Source organism: Taudactylus pleione, unplaced genomic scaffold, assembly GCF_031769625.1.
Source record: "Taudactylus pleione unplaced genomic scaffold, aTauple2 ptg000334l, whole genome shotgun sequence".
Taxonomy (NCBI): domain Eukaryota; kingdom Metazoa; phylum Chordata; class Amphibia; order Anura; family Myobatrachidae; genus Taudactylus; species Taudactylus pleione.
The window spans coordinates 3507975-3526000 of NW_028284735.1; the positions used below are offsets into that span (position 1 = coordinate 3507975).

The 18026-nt window shown below is 43.7% G+C and overlaps 1 protein-coding gene across 1 annotated transcript in view; it reads left to right on the forward strand.

The window, feature by feature from the left end:
- LOC148508928 (NXPE family member 2-like) overlaps window positions 1-18026 on the forward strand; it is a 215316-nt gene that overhangs the window by 47138 nt on the left and 150152 nt on the right. Inside the window, exon 4 of the mRNA XM_088443817.1 lies at window positions 10474-10535. Within this exon, the coding sequence (XP_088299943.1) occupies window positions 10474-10535 (62 nt within the window). The remainder of the gene's footprint in view (window positions 1-10473; window positions 10536-18026) is intronic.

Genomic DNA, 18026 nt, shown 5'->3' on the forward strand with positions numbered 1-18026 from the left:
GTGTTCATTTACGGCCTATCTTGTGCAAGGCATATTGTGGAGAACGCCTTTGGGATCTTGACCAACCGATTCCAGATTTTGCATACCCCAATAAATGTAAAGGTCGAGAAGATTGACTGGGTGGTCACGGCTTGCTGTATCCTGCACAACTTCCTGCACAAGAAATCCACCCAGCAAAGGTTATTGGAAACACCTGCAATTGAAGACCCCGAATATCCGGAAGAGGTTGCGCCACCTGTGATTAGGGCCCCCGGGACTTCTCTGGCTAAAAAGGTCAGAGAGGAATATATGGCCTGTTTTAATGGGGATGGTGCAGTGCCTTGGCAAGAGAATATGATCTGAAAAATTTTGAACTTAACGTTGATGTCATGAAATCCTCTTCCAGCAGGCTGCACTCCTCTGACTCAGCCATCACCTGTACTGAAGATCTCAGGGGATCCTGCTGCACTAGGAACATCATCATGTCATAATACCAAAGTTTGGGTTTATATATGCTGTCAGCCCTGGCTCCAGACCATTTTGAATCCTCCACCTTCTTATGCTGTTTGACGAAGGTTGCCCGCAGATTCTTTATCTTATTGCGCACCCACACTAGGGCTTTGCATCTTCGTGATATGGCATACTATACTCTAACAACTCATTTAAGGCGTGGTCATGCTTTTGTCTGTTGCTGTACATTTGAACTTGGTACACCAAAGACAGTCATGGTGCCTGCATAGCTCGATAAATCCAGTTATGAATTCTGGTTCCCAATCCAGAGACATTCCTATGTGGAAACAGAACGTAAGCTCTCATGAGCAGGGACCTCTTCCCTCATGTGCTTCTCTTTACATTTTCTTCTACTCCTTACTCCCCATAAGGGCACCTAACACGTGCCTGCCAACTCCCTGCTGCTTATTGTGAGTGTTTAATCACTATTGCAGCAATGTATATAAATCGTGTCCTTGTCCTGCACTGTAATGTACTGTAAGTTACTTGTTCACTTATTAGTTCTATGTACTATGTAAGGCGCTGTGGAACACTTGTGGTGCCCTATAAATAAAAGATAATAATAATAATAATAAGGTAAAGCCATTCGGGCTGAATGAGATAAATAATATGGGCTGTTTTTTGTAATATCCATGTATACAATAGGCTTGCTTTATCCATAATTACTTTGTTCCACTGACACTTAGGGGTATATTTACTAAAGTGAGAGTTTTTAGAAGTGAGTTTTAAAAGTGACGTTGCCCATAGCAACCAATCAGATTCTAGCTATTATCTTTTAGTAGGTGCTAGTTAAATTTTAAGTAGAATCTGATTGGTTGCTATGGGCAACATCACTTTTAAAACTCACTTCTAAAACTCTCACTTTAGTAAATTTACCCCTTAGTAGCAAATGTGGATAATAACAGACTTATTATTGTTCTAGCACATATTAACCCAGAATGTTTATGATTGAAGTAACAGATTCATTCTGGGAATGATAACATCATCTTTAAATTGTGACATTTTGGCATTGTGTTAACTAATTATATATATGTGATATTTTGTACTTCCGCCATTATGAAGGTGTGTTAGTCAGATGCACCTTTGGTCCATTGTTGGTAATATTGCTTTATGCATTAGTTTCTCAAGTCAGAAAACGGAGCAACATGCCCCCATGTCCAGGAAGGCAGGCCGTCCCCACCCCTTCCCGCAAACTCCTCCGTCTGTCAATCAGACAGAGGCATACGGGCCTGCATGCCATATCGCAGGACCCTTTTTGCAAATGCCCAAACAATGGGAATCTGCCATCAGCAGCGCATTAGTGTTCACTGCTGAATCAGGCCCCTCTCTGGTAAAGTGCAGGACAAAAAGGATTGGTTAAGCAACTACGTAATTTACCTTATTACTGGGACCTGGCTACACAAACCCAAAAACAAGCAACCATCAAAAAAAAAACAAGCGACTTGGAAAAAAAAACAAGCCCAATTCCGCTTGTTATAAGTGGACTTGGCAACTATGGTGAGTAACACTTATGCTCCGTACACACATAGAGATCAGCCAGCAATGCGATATCGCTGGCTGATCACTCTGCACTGTGGGCCTGATTCAGACCCGTTCACTAGATGCGATCGCTCGCATCCAGGGTATGCAAATTTTCAAAGTGACATAATGCTCGTTAAGGCATAAGCACACCCACTTTAGCTGTGTGAGCGATCGCTCTGTGTATGCAGACACCCATTAGCGTATGTAGAGATGCCCACTAGCGCACGTCATCTCCAGGAAGTGTATTGATACATCGAACACCATCGGAAGCTAACGCAGCCCTTGTGGTTACCCTGCCGCGAGGACTTCAGTGTAAAAAACAGGCATGTGACGTGTACTATGACGCTGCCTGTTAATTATGCACACCTTAAAAACAGCGTTGAAACACCCTGGCATGCCTGCGTTCACACCTTCACACCCCCGTTATAACCCCCGTGCCCACCGCTCCAGGGGTGCGGGGAAGAGCCCCGGGCTTCAGACCAAGCCTGTGGGTTGGTCACCCACAGCTTAGTGAGCGGCCAGGAGGCCGCCTCTCAAAAAATAAATGCCACCCTGATTCAGAGCGAGCACTCTGAAAGAGTGTCTGGCTCTGAATCAGGCCCAGAGCCCACTACTAATTTCTAAAATCAGGAAATCACTATAGTGTCTAAGTCTGGGACAGCGCTGACTGCGCCAACATTGGCGCAAGTGAGTTGTGCGTACATGTCAAATATTTTTATAAAAAAGTATAGGACACTTAATGTAATGATTTAAAACTTTATTAGATATTCTTCTACAGCTCTGATTCCATGGGGAAAACACTGTACTGTAGTGTACCGAATCACAGCTTCTTTCAGTTAATCATTGGGCAGTGATACAGAAAATGCATTGGAAATCTGACGCATGCACCGTGTAATTTAGGAAAAGTGACACCTGGTGGACAAGAAGTTGTATTACACTTTATTACTTTACTTTATCCAGTGCTATGCTACCAGAATGTTACGAAACATTCTGAGTGGTGCGACTCAAGGCGTAGTGTGTGGCACGAGATGCATGGCATGCTACATGGCGTATGGAGCTACAAACTAGAAGTACACATCTGTAGTTTGTGTTCCCTCATCCACACCAATCTGTCTTTCCCTATCCGCGCCACCCTGTCTTCCTGCATCAGTGCCATTCTGATTCCTTCCATGTGCACCACTGCCTAGCCAAGCCGCTCTGTCTTCCTCTCATTTGTGCTACTTTCTTCCTCCATCTGCACCACTCCCCAACCATGCCACCTCTCCCCCCCACCTGCACCACACTGTCTTCCCTCCATCTGTACCAATTTGTCTTCCCCAATCCCTACTGTTATGTGTTCTCCCATTGTGCAAGTCTGTATTCCATCATCTGCACCAATCTGTCTTTACCCATCTGCGCTGCTCTGTCTTCCCACATACATGCCACTTCGTACCTCCCATCCACTTTGCTTTGTCCCCCCAATTTGTGCCACTCTGTCTCCCCCCATCTGCACCACTGTTTTCCACCCATCTGCATCACTTTGGCTCCCCCCCATCTGTGCTCCTTAATCTCCCCCCTCTCCTCTCCTCTTTCTGTCTCCCATCTCCCCCATCCACATCACTCTGTCTCTTCCCTCATCCACCCCACTCTTATGACATCTGCGCAGCTCTATCTTCTGCTCAGACCTCAGTTACATAGACATGATCGGAATTTCATTGCTTTTTTAAGTTTGAGTGACAAAAATTCAGTTGTTTTTGTAAATTTCAGATCATGTCTAAGCAGTGGCATCACAAGGGGGGTGCGGGCCACACCTGGGTGTCACCGCTGAGGGGGTGACACCATGGTGCAGACTCCTCCTGTAGTATTAAGTGCTACACTTGGCTCCTGACACTGTGATGTAGCCGGCACTGTATAGTACACAGGACAGTGCAGTCTGCACCTCCTGCATACCAAACCGTAACCCCCCCTCCAGCAAAAAGCACAGGACAACAGAGTTTGGGCAGCAAGGCCATGCCCCTTCCCATGAGGTCACACCCCCTGCCTGAGAGGTCACGCCCCCTTTTCGGCAGCATTCAGCACAAGCGCGTGTACAGCGTCCCTCTCCGCACCAGGTGACAATGCGGGGAGGGATGCCACTGTGTTTAAGAAGCCTTAATGGGACATTTGAAACCATAAGATTTTTTGTCTATGGAATTTCATTGCTTTTTTATAATTTATTAACCATCAGGGAAGGGAGTAGCAAACTGGGCCACCTGCAGGTGAGAAGAACAACAAAATGGTACACTAGCACTGGTGGTGGAGGAGACAGCACATAGGAGTTTTGGCGGTGCAGAGGGAAAGGCGGCTGTGGGGGCAGGCTGCAGGCATGCAAGCAGTGCACAAAGAAAGCAGTGGGGGACAGAGGGGCTCACTGGCACTGATGGTCCCAGCCATGAACTGCTTCTTAAGGCCCCTACACATTGAATGATGTGCTCATGATGTGATATTGTGAACGATTTCACTTGAATTCTCCCCAGCACTCCAGGACACAATATGGTGCTTAAACAGTACATTTTGACATAAGAACTATTGTGCAAGATATAAAGATAGCTGCCTGCATACACAGATCAGTGAGATCCATGATGCAGGCATCTGTGTAAAAAATGTATTCAGAGATGCATGCAAGGATCAGTGCGATCCGTGCGGCATGCATCTGAGGAAAAAAAATCAATAAGACACAGATGCATGGACGGATCAGTGAAATCCGTCCATGCATCCGTGTTAAAAAAATTAAAACAAGTTACATTTTTTTTCAAAAATGATGTGTCCCACTGCCGAACTCTGCAGAATGGCTGGCAGAGATCCAGGTCTGCCACCATGCCTGCTACTTCTGCCTGGGCACACCGCCATGCCCACTACCTCCACCGGGTCCAGCCGCTACCATGCTCGCTACCTCTGCTGGGTCCTTGCTGCCACTAATGCACACTACCTCCACCGGGTCCTTGCCACCGCTAATGCACGCTACGTCTGCCGTGTCCCGCAGCCGCCATGCCCGCTACCTCTGCCGGGTCCCAGCCGCTGCTAATGCCACCCATGTTAGTGCACCCAGGTGAAGTCACTGTACACCACCTGCAGGAGGCGGCACCTACTGAGTGTCATGCTTGGCGCTGGGGGAGTGGAAACTCTGGGTCCGGGTTGCGGGAGGAAACGAAGGCGAGGGGCCTGGATATATGTTCTCCTCATCCACAGCTCTCGAGTGTTGACGAGACCTGGGCAATGGTGCGAAGTCTAACCCACAGGATGGTGTTCGCCAGTGACCCCTCCAATCGGGATTTGGGCTTAGCTGCACCCTGTGAGCAGGTCGCGGTCCTTTGACCAGGTACCCGAGCTCAGTGGGAATTGGAGACACAAATAACCGTGGCCCTAATGAGAGATGCCTAAGGTTTAAGGCACTGTGGAGTGATCCACAAACAACGTAAAGAAGTCTGGCAATACTGTAGCACAAAGTTCACTAGTGACACGTTTAACACACAGGCAGATATGGTAATTCACTGTTGTATGAAGTTCACTAGAGGCTCGTTAGCACACAGGCAGCTGGTAATTAACTGTTGCACCTGGTTCACTAGAGACTTGTTTAGCACACAGGCAGATGGTAATACACTGTTGCATGAAGTTCACTAGAGACACGTTTAGCACACAGGCAGATGGTAATTCACTGTTGCACAAGGTTCACCAGTGACACGTTTTAGCACACAGGCAGATGGTAATTCACTGTTGCACAAGGTTCACTAGAGACACGTTTAGCACACAGGCAGATGGTAATACACTGTTGCAAGAAGTTCACTAGAGACACGTTTAGCACACAGGCAGATGGTAACTCACTGTTGCACAGGGATCACAGTAATGTCTTGGCACACAGGCAGAGATGGAACACACTGTAGAGGAAATAGAACGCCAGGAACCTGGACCGGAACTCCACTAGGGACTAGGAGACAACCGTTGTTCAGGCAGTTTGCAGAAAGGTGGAAGCAGGCTATATACCCCACAGAACCCTTTGATAGGTGCACAGCGATCAGTTGATGCTCACCTATCCCAGGCCGGAAGTACAGTCACATGGGCCGACTGACATGGCGGCGCCCATGCCGGGAACCCCGAGTCCAGACACTGGACCACCCGCAGTCCCCTACGCACGGGGAGAATGCTCAGCGTCCTCTCAGCCGCCGCGCCAGCTGCCCGACCGCCCGGGAGATCAAAGGAAGCCGGCGAGGAGGTAAGGCTGCACTGATCCCCGGCAGAGCCCTGACACTGAGCATGCACAGCAAGTTGACATTTCCTATGTAAAGTGTATAATGGGGCATTTGTGGGCTAATAGTTTAAAAACTGTAACGTTCTCAAGTACCTGAACTCCAAAAGGCCCTACACTGGAACAAGAGCTACCTAACAGAACTAACCCAAAGTCCTAATTTGTCCTCTACCCTGAGTTATGCTTTCCCTAAAATTCCCATAGACTAAAGCAGAAAAGTAGCAGTTTTGACCAAACAGGAAGTGGAAGAAAAAACTGACAGTATAAAGTTTACATTGTTCCCAATTACTCATTTTTTTTGTCCTGAAATTTGGCATGCAGCACCGAGCGACAGTTCTACCTGTCCATGGCAAATTTCTAATAGCTTTTGAAATGTAACCCCTCAAACATCATTACCCCACCTCAGGAATTCCCTATGAGAGAATTCTGTTTATTCCAGTGGTTCCCAAACTTTTTTGAATCACGGCGCCCTAGAGTATCAGCATTGTTTTCACGACACCCCTAAGCCAAAAGTTTGTTATTGATAAATTCAGAAAAAATGTAGTAAAGTGAAGTAAATTGTGCTTACCTGTCATCCCTAGGGTCAGTTATGTGGTGGTGGACAGGTTTGTGCTTCTGTTTGTCCACATATTTACATTACATTGACCATATATAATTTGATTTGTGCTGGGCTACTAACCTGAGGCACCCCTGCAAGTGTCCCCAGGGTGCCATGGTGCACAGATTGGGAATCACTGGTTTATTCAATTCAGCCTTAATATAAGGGCAAAAGATTATAAGTATTGTGATGTGATTGTCTGACCTTTAAAGGATTAAACCAGCAATTATGCCTTATATTAAAGGAGGACATTATTGCTGAAGTTTTCGCAAGCCACTCAAGTAGATGTGATATTATTACCACCAATGTTAGGGAATTATTTTATTAATTTAGCACTATGAACAACAAGCAACAAGGAGCATTTATACGTAGGTTATTAAATATATTGAATATACATATTTCATATAATTTTGCTCCGATTCAGCATGGTACATTACTTTCATAATACTGGGAAATTGAAATGGCGGACCCTGATTTTTTATACTCTATTTGTTCACATTTTTCTATCTTTATACACTAATCTATATGTATGTTTATCAATTCAATAAATTAATATTTTACTTCAATTTTTCACTGTACCATTCCTAGTGAATGGAATTTTTAGTATAATAACTAATAAAAGTCAAGTTTTAATGTATTGATTTTGTGCATGTGCGCCCATCTCTAACAACCACTAGCCTGTTTTTACTGAATCCCAAATTGCAAGGTTCACACTGGATGGGATGAACTCAGGATGTCATCAGCTCATTCAAGCCCATAAGGGATATTATAATGTGATATTTCCTTTATATACTGTATAATACGACAAATATACTAAGGGCTGGGTACCAAATAATGCTATATTTATAGCCTGTAGTATGTCTTTCCAACAATCTCCTAGTATCCCTTTTTAGCACTTCACAGAAATGTATATGATGAGTGCGCACGAGCTTCAAAGCAAATACAAATTATCCCCCATTGGATACAATAACATAGGGAGACAACTTAGGAAACATACAAAATAGAAATAAGAAAAAAGGTGTGCTTATCTTTTAGAGTGGTAACCCAATCCTCTTAGGTATAAATGTTCACAACTAGAGAGCCTGGGTCAACTGGCCTCAATGCGTTTTGTCCTATAGGGACTTCCTTAGGAGTCTAGTACATGTATATGTAGGTGTGTGTATATATATATATATATATATATATACACACATATATATATATATATATATATATATATATATATAGCCACTGGCTTGGTACTCTTCCTCCAGAAGGAGTGTAACCTGGGTGCCCCCCGCAAATGGGATAAACAGCAGACAAATGGCGGCGTCACTCACAAGAAACAGTTACAAAAACCGGATCATCAGACCTCTAATAGTTTACTTCAAAGTTTCAGTCCTTTTCGGACCTTCATCAGGAATAATAAAAATACATAAAATGCGCTTACCTAAATACATACAGAACACCACGATTGCTCCCCCCGCAGTCCTCCGTAGACTGAGTCTGACGTCATCACTGAGCACCGCACAGCAAGCGCGACGTCCGGCAACAGACTCACCATGGCAACACTGCAAACAAAAAATCAGTGTAAAGCCTACAGCAATACATACAAAAACAAAGTGAAACAAACTAAAAGCTGGATAATGAACCTAATAATATACAGGTCTAAAGAATCAAGAAAAAAGTAATTAAGTAGAAAGTAATAAGGTAACTGATATGCAAACATAGACAAGACTAATTAAAGCATGTGAGGGATAGAGTTTCATTCAGCACATGCAGCTGTACCATGTTTAAATGGAAAATCCAACAGGCTTCAGACTGTAATAATAGAATAAACCTGTCCCCACCTCTCTTGTTATCAGGGATGTGGTCAATCATTTTATAGCGCAGTGTAGACAGATTATGCCTACATTCCGTAAAATTAATATTGATAGTAGATCTCCCAAAGGTAATTCCACAGTGGTGAAACCTAGGTGATCAGAGGGAAGCCGTGTTACTGCGCCAGGAGGAATATTCACACTGCTGGGTGACTCACAGTTTGATTGCCACTGGGGCGGAGCTTAACGCACACTGACTGTGAGTACTGTGGATAGCTAGGACTTCAGACTGTCCTTTATTCATTATCTATATCTATACATACACTCCTAACTTTGGAATCAATCATTGGAGTATTGTGGAGAATTGGGAATACTAACATTTGGCTGGGAGTGCTCTAAAAGCTCTAAACTCTGCTACATTTGTTGCTACCTACCAGCGATACAAAATTACCATTAAGGACTGTTGCACACTAGTATTGCTTCACATTGCTACACATTAAAAGACTGTTGGATAGCTATATCCCATTTATAGTGGTTGATTCCACTATGAAAGATGCCTGCAACAAGTTAACATATATATGTTGATTTTTATTAAAAGTATGTGTTTTTTATATACTGCAATTATATTGATGCATTTATAACCCCACTCCCGAGAGTTTTATAATTGTTGCTTGTTTATTATTTGCAATATTTTTTATCTAAATAAATATTAATGTACTACTCCCTGCTGTGAATGATAAGTGCAACCTACTATTTTTGTTTCTTCTACTTTGTTGATAGAGGTGGCAAACTTTGGAAAGCGCTCACCTTGCCCACTCACCCACGCAAGCCAACCATAGCAGCTGTTACACCTATTGTGTATGTCATGTCTAGTGCGCATCTTTACACCGTGTACAATACAATGTCAAAAGAGGTTTATAGTCTAATGAAGCTGGGTGTCATAACATGGAGATGAAGGGATTAGGAAAGTGTGGAGCAATGCATAAAGTTGAGCAGAGTACTTAAATGATCTCTCTTTATGAAACACTGCCTGTGCATCTTTAAGCCAGGCGTCTTTACACCATGTAGGGACAGTATACAGTACGGATGGCCCGTAATGAATATCATATCTATAGTGGTTAAGTCTTGACACAAAGTGATAATTTCAAGCACCTGGAGGAATGACTGTTTACACTACCTGAACGTGATTGGCCAGCCTCTCACTAATCACTGTCCACTGCTACAGTATTGAATTCAGTACATTAGTTTTCATCCGTGTACTGCATGGCGTGTAGTCTATCGTGGCATATAGTACACAACGCCATAATGCGTATTGACATGCCGTGGCAGGGAGGCCAGAATGCCGCACTATGAGCAAAGACACATCTGTACATACTGTAGATAAGAAGAGTGAGAACAAGTAAGAGAGAAAAAGAGAATTCGATTTTTCTTTCAATGTAATGTGGTTTTGAATACATTTATGGCAGCTACAAGTTTCAAGTTCTATGTTTGCTTTTCTTTCACCAAATACTTCTTGTTTTCAATATAAATAACTACCAAAATAGATAAACGTATCCCTATTTAATCACTTTTGCAGGGGTCTATACTGTACATACTCTGGACGCAAGCCAAGTGGGTGGAGGAGTGGTTGAGATCTACACTTTGTGTTTTGTTCACATGTATACAAAAACATTTATATAAACATGTTTATAAACATTTATTTACATGTATACAAAAACATGTATGTAAACATTTGTGTCCAAATTATTTTTAGCATGATTTATTGCTAAGTTAAAGTTAATTCTAGATTGTTCATTACTTTTAAGGTCAAATGTCAGACTGGAGATTCCAAACAACTTTGAGGAACTCAAAGTATTTCACTGTAACAGTAAGTATATTATTTTTTATCTTGAGTCAATTAAATATATTTAAATCTAAATTTTTATCCTTGCATCAAAATAGTTTTATTTAATATCTGCTGTCTTCCTGCACTAAGCATAAATACTTTACAGATATCTTTAGATTTATTTCATTATGAATTTGATTGGTAATTTGCATCATTATATGTTATATTATGAACTACACGGTCATCAAGGTCATGAAACCAAAGTGGAAAAAGACCATTTCTATGTGTGTTTTGTGAAAGACAAATCTGTTTTGTACATAAAAACGGTGGAGATATCTTCTTTTTTACATGACTAATTGAGTATTACTGTACCTAACGTAATTGACAAGAAGGGCAAAACTCTTTTAGGAAATCAAGCAGGAAATTTGTTCTGTTTACTTTTAAAATGTAATGGAGAAAGATGTTGTCTTAAGGTGGCGCACGATAAATTACATCTTCACTTTAATCAATTCATATAAAATGTCTAAATTTGGATAAAAACCAGCACAATATAAAGCAAACATACAGTATATACACAAGATTTGTGATAAAATATGAATAAAGAAAAGACAAGTACATTTAAACAAGAATGTGTCACACTGTGTCTTTAATTTCAATATCAGAACTAAATTGTTCATAAATTGTGTGTATATTAATCATGAGGATGCTCCCAAACAAGTGCTAATAGCTGGTCAGAAAATATTATATATATTGGTCCTACATAAACCTGCATATCGCTGTAGTGCCATTTTTATAAGTTGTCACTGTATAAAGAGATGTCAATTTATATAGTACAACTGGGAGTTATATACCAACAATCGCAAGGTATTATCCATGGCAATGTTCAGAGTGACTATATGAAGGTAATGAGGTGAACCGCACTCATCCAAAATGTGGTGATTGGGTGAATGGGGTATTTGTTGGGGAGGGGGATATGTAGGGGCGGATGGAGGGAGAGGGTAGGACATGATGTGGATGGGGACGGAGAGTGAAAGATGTGTGTTTGTGTATGTGAAGGTGGGGGGTGGTGGAAAAAGGAGTGCTGCACCGTCTACAGGAGTTCCTGGTCCTGTTTGGAAATGGAATATGGGGATCAGCTGCGTTCTTTCTGTGGGTGTAGGGCAAGGTGTTGTGATTCATATATTAAACCGTGTTATGTTGAATAAAAGACAGACAACAAAATGGGGGCCAAACCATCTATTGAGTAGACACAATGCTGCTCCGGTGTGGTCCAGGGAGGAGGGGATGGGGGCTCAGTGTAAAGTGGAGGGGGTGTATTGGAGGGGGGTATATGTGACTAGCTCAGTGTGGAAGGGTGTGTAGACCCTTTCAGGGGGCTCCTTTCCGTGCAGTTCTTGACCAGCACGTCTTCCCTGCTGGACCTTTGGTTGACAGTGTTGTGAGCAGTGTGGATATGTATGGTGCCAGTAAAGTCGGTTAAAAGTTCTAGTGTTTGGCAGCATCTCGCACATTGGTGTAGCAAAGTTCTTACATAGGGGTAGGTGCTTGTGAGGTATACTAATGCGGCCGAAGTGTCTCTAAATTAGGTAATTCTTTCCTCCTCCTGGTATGGAATGCTGGTTCTGTAGCAGGAACTCTGGTGGTGCAGTATGCATCTCGGTGGGGGGTGGGCCTCCCCGATGCATTGGTGAACCCCACAAGCCCAAGGGGTTCTATGAGCAACCGTCTGATGGTGTCAACAATTTGGTAAGGTGGAAGCATCCACCCACCTAGGCCCAGATGAGGGTGCCATTAGCTGATGGCGCTGTCAGCTGGCCTGAGGCGGTGGGTGCCCTTCCTCTATGTGAGTGCCTGTGCTCTCCATCTATGCTGAGTACAGTGATGCTTGTGGCTGGATGCAGTAAACAGGGGTGTGCTCGATCCGGTCTAGGACAGGCTGTCGATCGCTAAAGGTGCTCGCAGCTGCCTGGACCAGTGTGTGCCCTGTGTTGCAATATTCGATGCCTGCGGTGTTGATGTGGCAGGAGCTGCAGGTTGGGTGACTATGCATGAGCAGTGGTGTCCGCTGGTTAGGGGGTCATTATGTGGACATGCCCAAGGTTGAAGGAAGGGATGGGGCCTGCAGTGGTGCGGTCCCAGATGCGTTTTGGCTTGTGAGCCTTCTTCCACTAAGCGCTCAGCCCTAATTTGTGGTGTATGTTAATAATGGTGTGTAAGGAGGAACAGACTAAATGGCTGGTATAAACCAACAAATGTATTCTGTGTTACAGATTACATGCAGATGGTTGTTGGGGCACTCTTAAGAAAATATATAATTAAAATGTAACTTTTATTTATTATAATAAAATATATGGTACCAAGATCCCCCAAGAAGAAATAAATTAATCAAAAATAAGTGGATCTAATTGAAGTATAAGATCCTAAGGTAATCCTCTGGCGAAATATTTATCATCATCCCTTAGGGTAGGCAAATATTAGTCAAGTAGGATAAAGATGTTACACCATAAAGTGGGTGAAACAAATAGAAATATGATTTGTGGTGCTCTGACAATCGTCACTGGGGTCCTATGTGTTCCTCTTTCACCTACGGCACCTGGTATTCCCTGGGGGTCCCCCCTCCAAGTACTAACCAGGCCTATCACCATTTAGCTTCCAAGATCAGACGAGATTGGGCATTTTAGTGATGTATGGCTGTAGTGTCTGGGGTCCTATGTGTTCCTCTTTCACCTACGGCACCTGGTATTCCCTGCCCAATCTCGTCTGATCTTGGAAGCTAAATGGTGATAGGCCTGGTTAGTACTTGGAGGGGGGACCCCCAGGGAATACCAGGTGCCGTAGGTGAAAGAGGAACACATAGGACCCCAGTGACGATTGTCAGAGCACCACAAATCATATTTCTATTTGTTTCACCCACTTTATGGTGTAACATCTTTATCCTACTTGACTAATATTTGCCTACCCTAAGGGATGATGATAAATATTTCGCCAGAGGATTACCTTAGGATCTTATACTTCAATTAGATCCACTTATTTTTGATTAATTTATTTCTTCTTGGGGGATCTTGGTACCATATATTTTATTATAATAAATAAAAGTTACATTTTAATTATATATTTTCTTAAGAGTGCCCCAACAACTAGCCCTACTCTCTTCTCTATGTGTATATACTGTCTTCTTTGGGCTATGGGAGCACCACCAACGAATTTTGAATGACACTATTGGAGTAATGATTACCTATGGTTGGTTCTTATTTATATCATTGAATTGAAAAAAACAAAGCTCTGTGCAGAATCTTTTCTTGTCCTTTGTATACATGCAGATGGTGTAAGCAGTTAACCCTATCAGTATGGAAATATAGGCTGGTGCAAATTATACAGTGTGCTAAAACAATCAAAAATAGAAATGCTGAATCAGTGGGGTGTGGCTTGACAGCCAAAGATGGTGGATGTGTGATCCCTGAGCTTCGTTCCCAGTCGGCTAATATCTGCACCTATCCTTTCTATCTTCTCCACCTCTTTGGCAATGCTTACCAGCTCTGGCATAAGGCTAATGTTTACTCCCTGCTGAGCCACTCATATTGGCTCCGAATTTGTTTTTTTCCTCGGGAGTGAACCCCCTTCTCTCTGCCACGCTGTGACTCTGATGGTGCCGGAGGCCACCTGTGACCTGCGTCCACTGCTGGCATACCTGCCATGGTTGGATTCCCTCTTCGTGGCCTACTGCTGTTCCTGCCAGCAACCCTGTGAGTGTGACTGCATCCAGATCGGCTGCTGCTGGAGTTCCGTGTCTCCTAAGTGTTTATCCGCTCACTGCTTTCCCCACTGCCTGCGGCTGCTCCACTCATGGCATGGAAATTCCGGACAGTCCTCCTTTCATTGCAACAGCAGCTCTATGCCTGGTGCTGCACAGATGGATGTCCCTCACAGACCAGTGTCTGGTTCCTAGTGCTGCTGTTCACCTCTCACCTCCATGCTGCAGCTATTCCACAACCACCATGGTCCTCAGGCTTTGCAGTGACTTCACTCTCCTAGAACTGCGGTAAGGATGCTTGCCTCTTGAGTTACCTGGGTGAGTCACTGCTTACTACTATTCTCAACTATTCCTGCTGGGGTTTACACTGTTAAATAAGAGCCACTCATTCTGGCTCCCCACTTATTTAACACTGCCTGCTCATCTCTGGCTCTCTACATTTAGGACACTGCTGAATACTAGGCGGACACGATTATGGTCCATGAGCAGGACCCCCCACAGAATTCTCACCCCCACAATTTCCATTATTGCTTGTGGGGGAAAAAAATGTATCTGGCCACTGTCTTTCTTTTTTTCAATTAACTTACCTTTAATCCCCTATTAATTCGTAAGCTGCAACCCTGCCTTCATCAAAGTGGCACTCAATTAGAGATGGCTAGTTAGTGTCTCAACACACTGACTCGAATCATTCCGATGTTAGAATGATTCGAGTCACTCAGTGTTTGGTGTGTTGAGACACTCACCTCCCTAGCCTCTCTGTCAGTGGGAGCTAGAGTGAGTGGCAGCTCCGCCCCCTACACTGCTGATCTGACCTGATTATACTTCTCCACTGAGTCATATCAGCAATGTAGGGGGCGGAGCTGTCAGCGACTCACTGTCAGTCACGCAGCTACTGCCAGAGCTCGGGGCAGTGCACTGACTCAGGAGAGTCAGTGCAGAAGCTTGAGCTGGGCTGCGCGGGACGGAGCTGTCAGTGACTCACTGAGTTGCGCTGCTTCTGCCAGGGCTCGGAGGAGTGCACTGATTCAGGAGAGTCAGTGCAAAACCTTGAGCTGTAGTGCTGGGCTGCGAGGGGTGGAGCTGTCAGCGACTCACTCAGAGTCGCTGGCACCTCTGCTTCCTACAGCTCTAAAGAGCCGTGTCCTGAGACATTGTTTCGAGACACTTCACTGAGTTGAGCTATGTGGCTCAACTCAGTGCAGTGAATCGTTCTGCCCATCCCTACACTCAATATCTTCCTTATCCGTCACTTTACATAGGTGCTATTGCTGCCACCTGCTGGGTATATAGTGAATTTCGCTCCTGGACTTTTTTATATGTTTTACTTCATCCACACTAACCTGCCTGTGTAATGTGAGAAGCTTACCGGTACCCCGGAACCTGGTGGCCTCCCCCATCCCCTCAAAACAAACACACCAAACAACAACAGCTAAAACCACTCATCCAGTTAATTACATGGAATAGGGAACACGCAACAAATAAGAGCGCAAGAGCTCAAGACATGTTGAAGCCTCGAGTATAGTTTTTACAGGATTGCTCCTCTTCCCTCTGACCTAAACTATGTCTCAGAAAAATAAAAAATCGTCTCAGGCCCCATCGGCCAATTTCTTTGGCTCTAAAAGTAAACCTACTCCACTATCATCGGATCAACTCAACGCCTCTAGTTCGCAATCATCAATGTTGAAATTGAACCTCAAATACAGGCAGTTATGACGTATCTTCTGGAAGGCATCCAAGCCACTTTTGGCCAGAAACTTGCCAAAGATGTCAATGACTTTAAGTCGGAACTATCCTCCCTTGGCAGTAGAACAGATGGAATCAAAGACAGATGATCTCTGTCATTCCGAGGCAACCCTTGATAAGGAACTCTAACGTTTAAATGCCAAAGTAGAATCTCTCAAGGAAAAACGGGACACTGAGAACCACTCCCGTCATAACAATCTACGAATTCGCAATGTGTTAGAATCCGTCTCTGCCTCAGACCTGCAATCTTTCTACGGTGACCTCTTTCATCATATTCTTCCTGAACTCTCAGCAGTGGACTATCTGATGGAAAGAGCCCTTCGGGCCCTCCGGGCTAGACCATCCTCTGCCCAATCTCCCCATAATATAATTGTCCGACTGCACTATTACCGTACCAAGGAACAGCTACTTCAGGCTACTAGAGACACCTCCATGATCACCTATCTCCAACCCATAACTCGATTTCTGCAACAACACAATATCGGATATTGTTGGATCTTCCCCTTCCAGCTCCAGGTTTCCTATAAAATCTCTTGAGCAAGGCCAGGATCTCCTTGCAAAATTAGATATACTGCCTGAGTCATCGCTCCCACAACCCATGTCACCCAAACCTCAGGGTTCTACAGTTACCCAACATCATAACCATATTGCTGCTCCTCTGTGGGTCTGGTGCTCCCACTCCTCTTGGCTTTACAGCTCCCTGATTGCTACTACCTGGGCCTTTCCCTTGGATGATGCTCCCTGTACTTATTGTTTGGTATCTCACAAGTTATGTCTTTCACTTTTTTGAACCCCCTAGGGGTTCCTATGTTTAATGGTTTTTGTCCATATGGGCTTTCCCCTCTTTTTCCCTTTTCTTTTGTGGCTATTCTCTCTCTCTCTCTCCCCCCTTCTTCTCTCTACTATGTGTTTGGTAGAACAATTTTTTTCTTATTTTTTCAGCTGTCTCACCATCCTTTCTTTAGAAGCAGATATACCCTTGGTACCATGGTCCTGAAGCTCCTATCTATCAATGTTAATGTCCTTAATTCGCCATGTAAATGTACTGCAGTCCTGGGAGCCTGTATAAGGGAAAAAGCAGATATCATGTTTCTCCAGAAAACTCATCTTACAGGTACTCACACTCAATTGCAGGGAAAGCAGTTCTCTCAGACCTTCTTTGCCTCAGCTGATTGTAAGAAACATGGTGTTGCAATATTAATTCACAACAAAACATAACTCCACTGCTGACTGGCTGACTCAGATTGAATTTGTCTGGGGCCAACTAAATACTCTGCTTTCCCGGAAAGCGGCTACTACTCTGCAGAAACTTCAACAGCATTTTTGCGATAAAGCCGATTCTGTGTTGGCTTGAAAGCTGAGATGGAAATGAACCCTTCACCTGATTGATACAATCCAATCAAAACATACTAAATCTGTCACTTATGACCCTGTTGAAATTGTTCACGAATTTAGGGAATTCTACACTTCCTTGTATAATCTCCTAGCCCCTTTTCTTTGTGACTCCCTTCAGTTTGGTGACTTGGAGACGTACAGTATTTAGATGGTACTCCTCTCCCAAAACTTACTACGGCCCAACTTTCCTCACTAAATGCTGATATTATATAGGTCGAAATCCGAGCAGCTGTCAAATCTATTAAAGGTTCTTATGACCCTGGCCATGACGGCTTTTCGGCATAATACTGCAAAAAATTTGCGAAGACCTTCATTCCTTACTTAACAGACCTCTTTAATAAAATTCTGGATGGGGCATCCTTTAACTCTGCCACGACACAAGCAAATATTACTGTGATTCCAAAAAATGGGAAAGACCATTCGCTTTGCTCTAGTTACAGGCCAATTTCCCTACTCAACGTAGACTTAAAATTATATTCTAAAATTCTGGCCACTAGATTAAAACCTCTTTTACCATTATTGATCCTGACCAGGTTGGATTTATTCCGCGGCTACAGGCCCCCGATAACACCAGTAGGACTATCAACCTGATACACTCCATCCATGATGGCAGAATTCCCTATCTAATTATGTCACTAAATGCT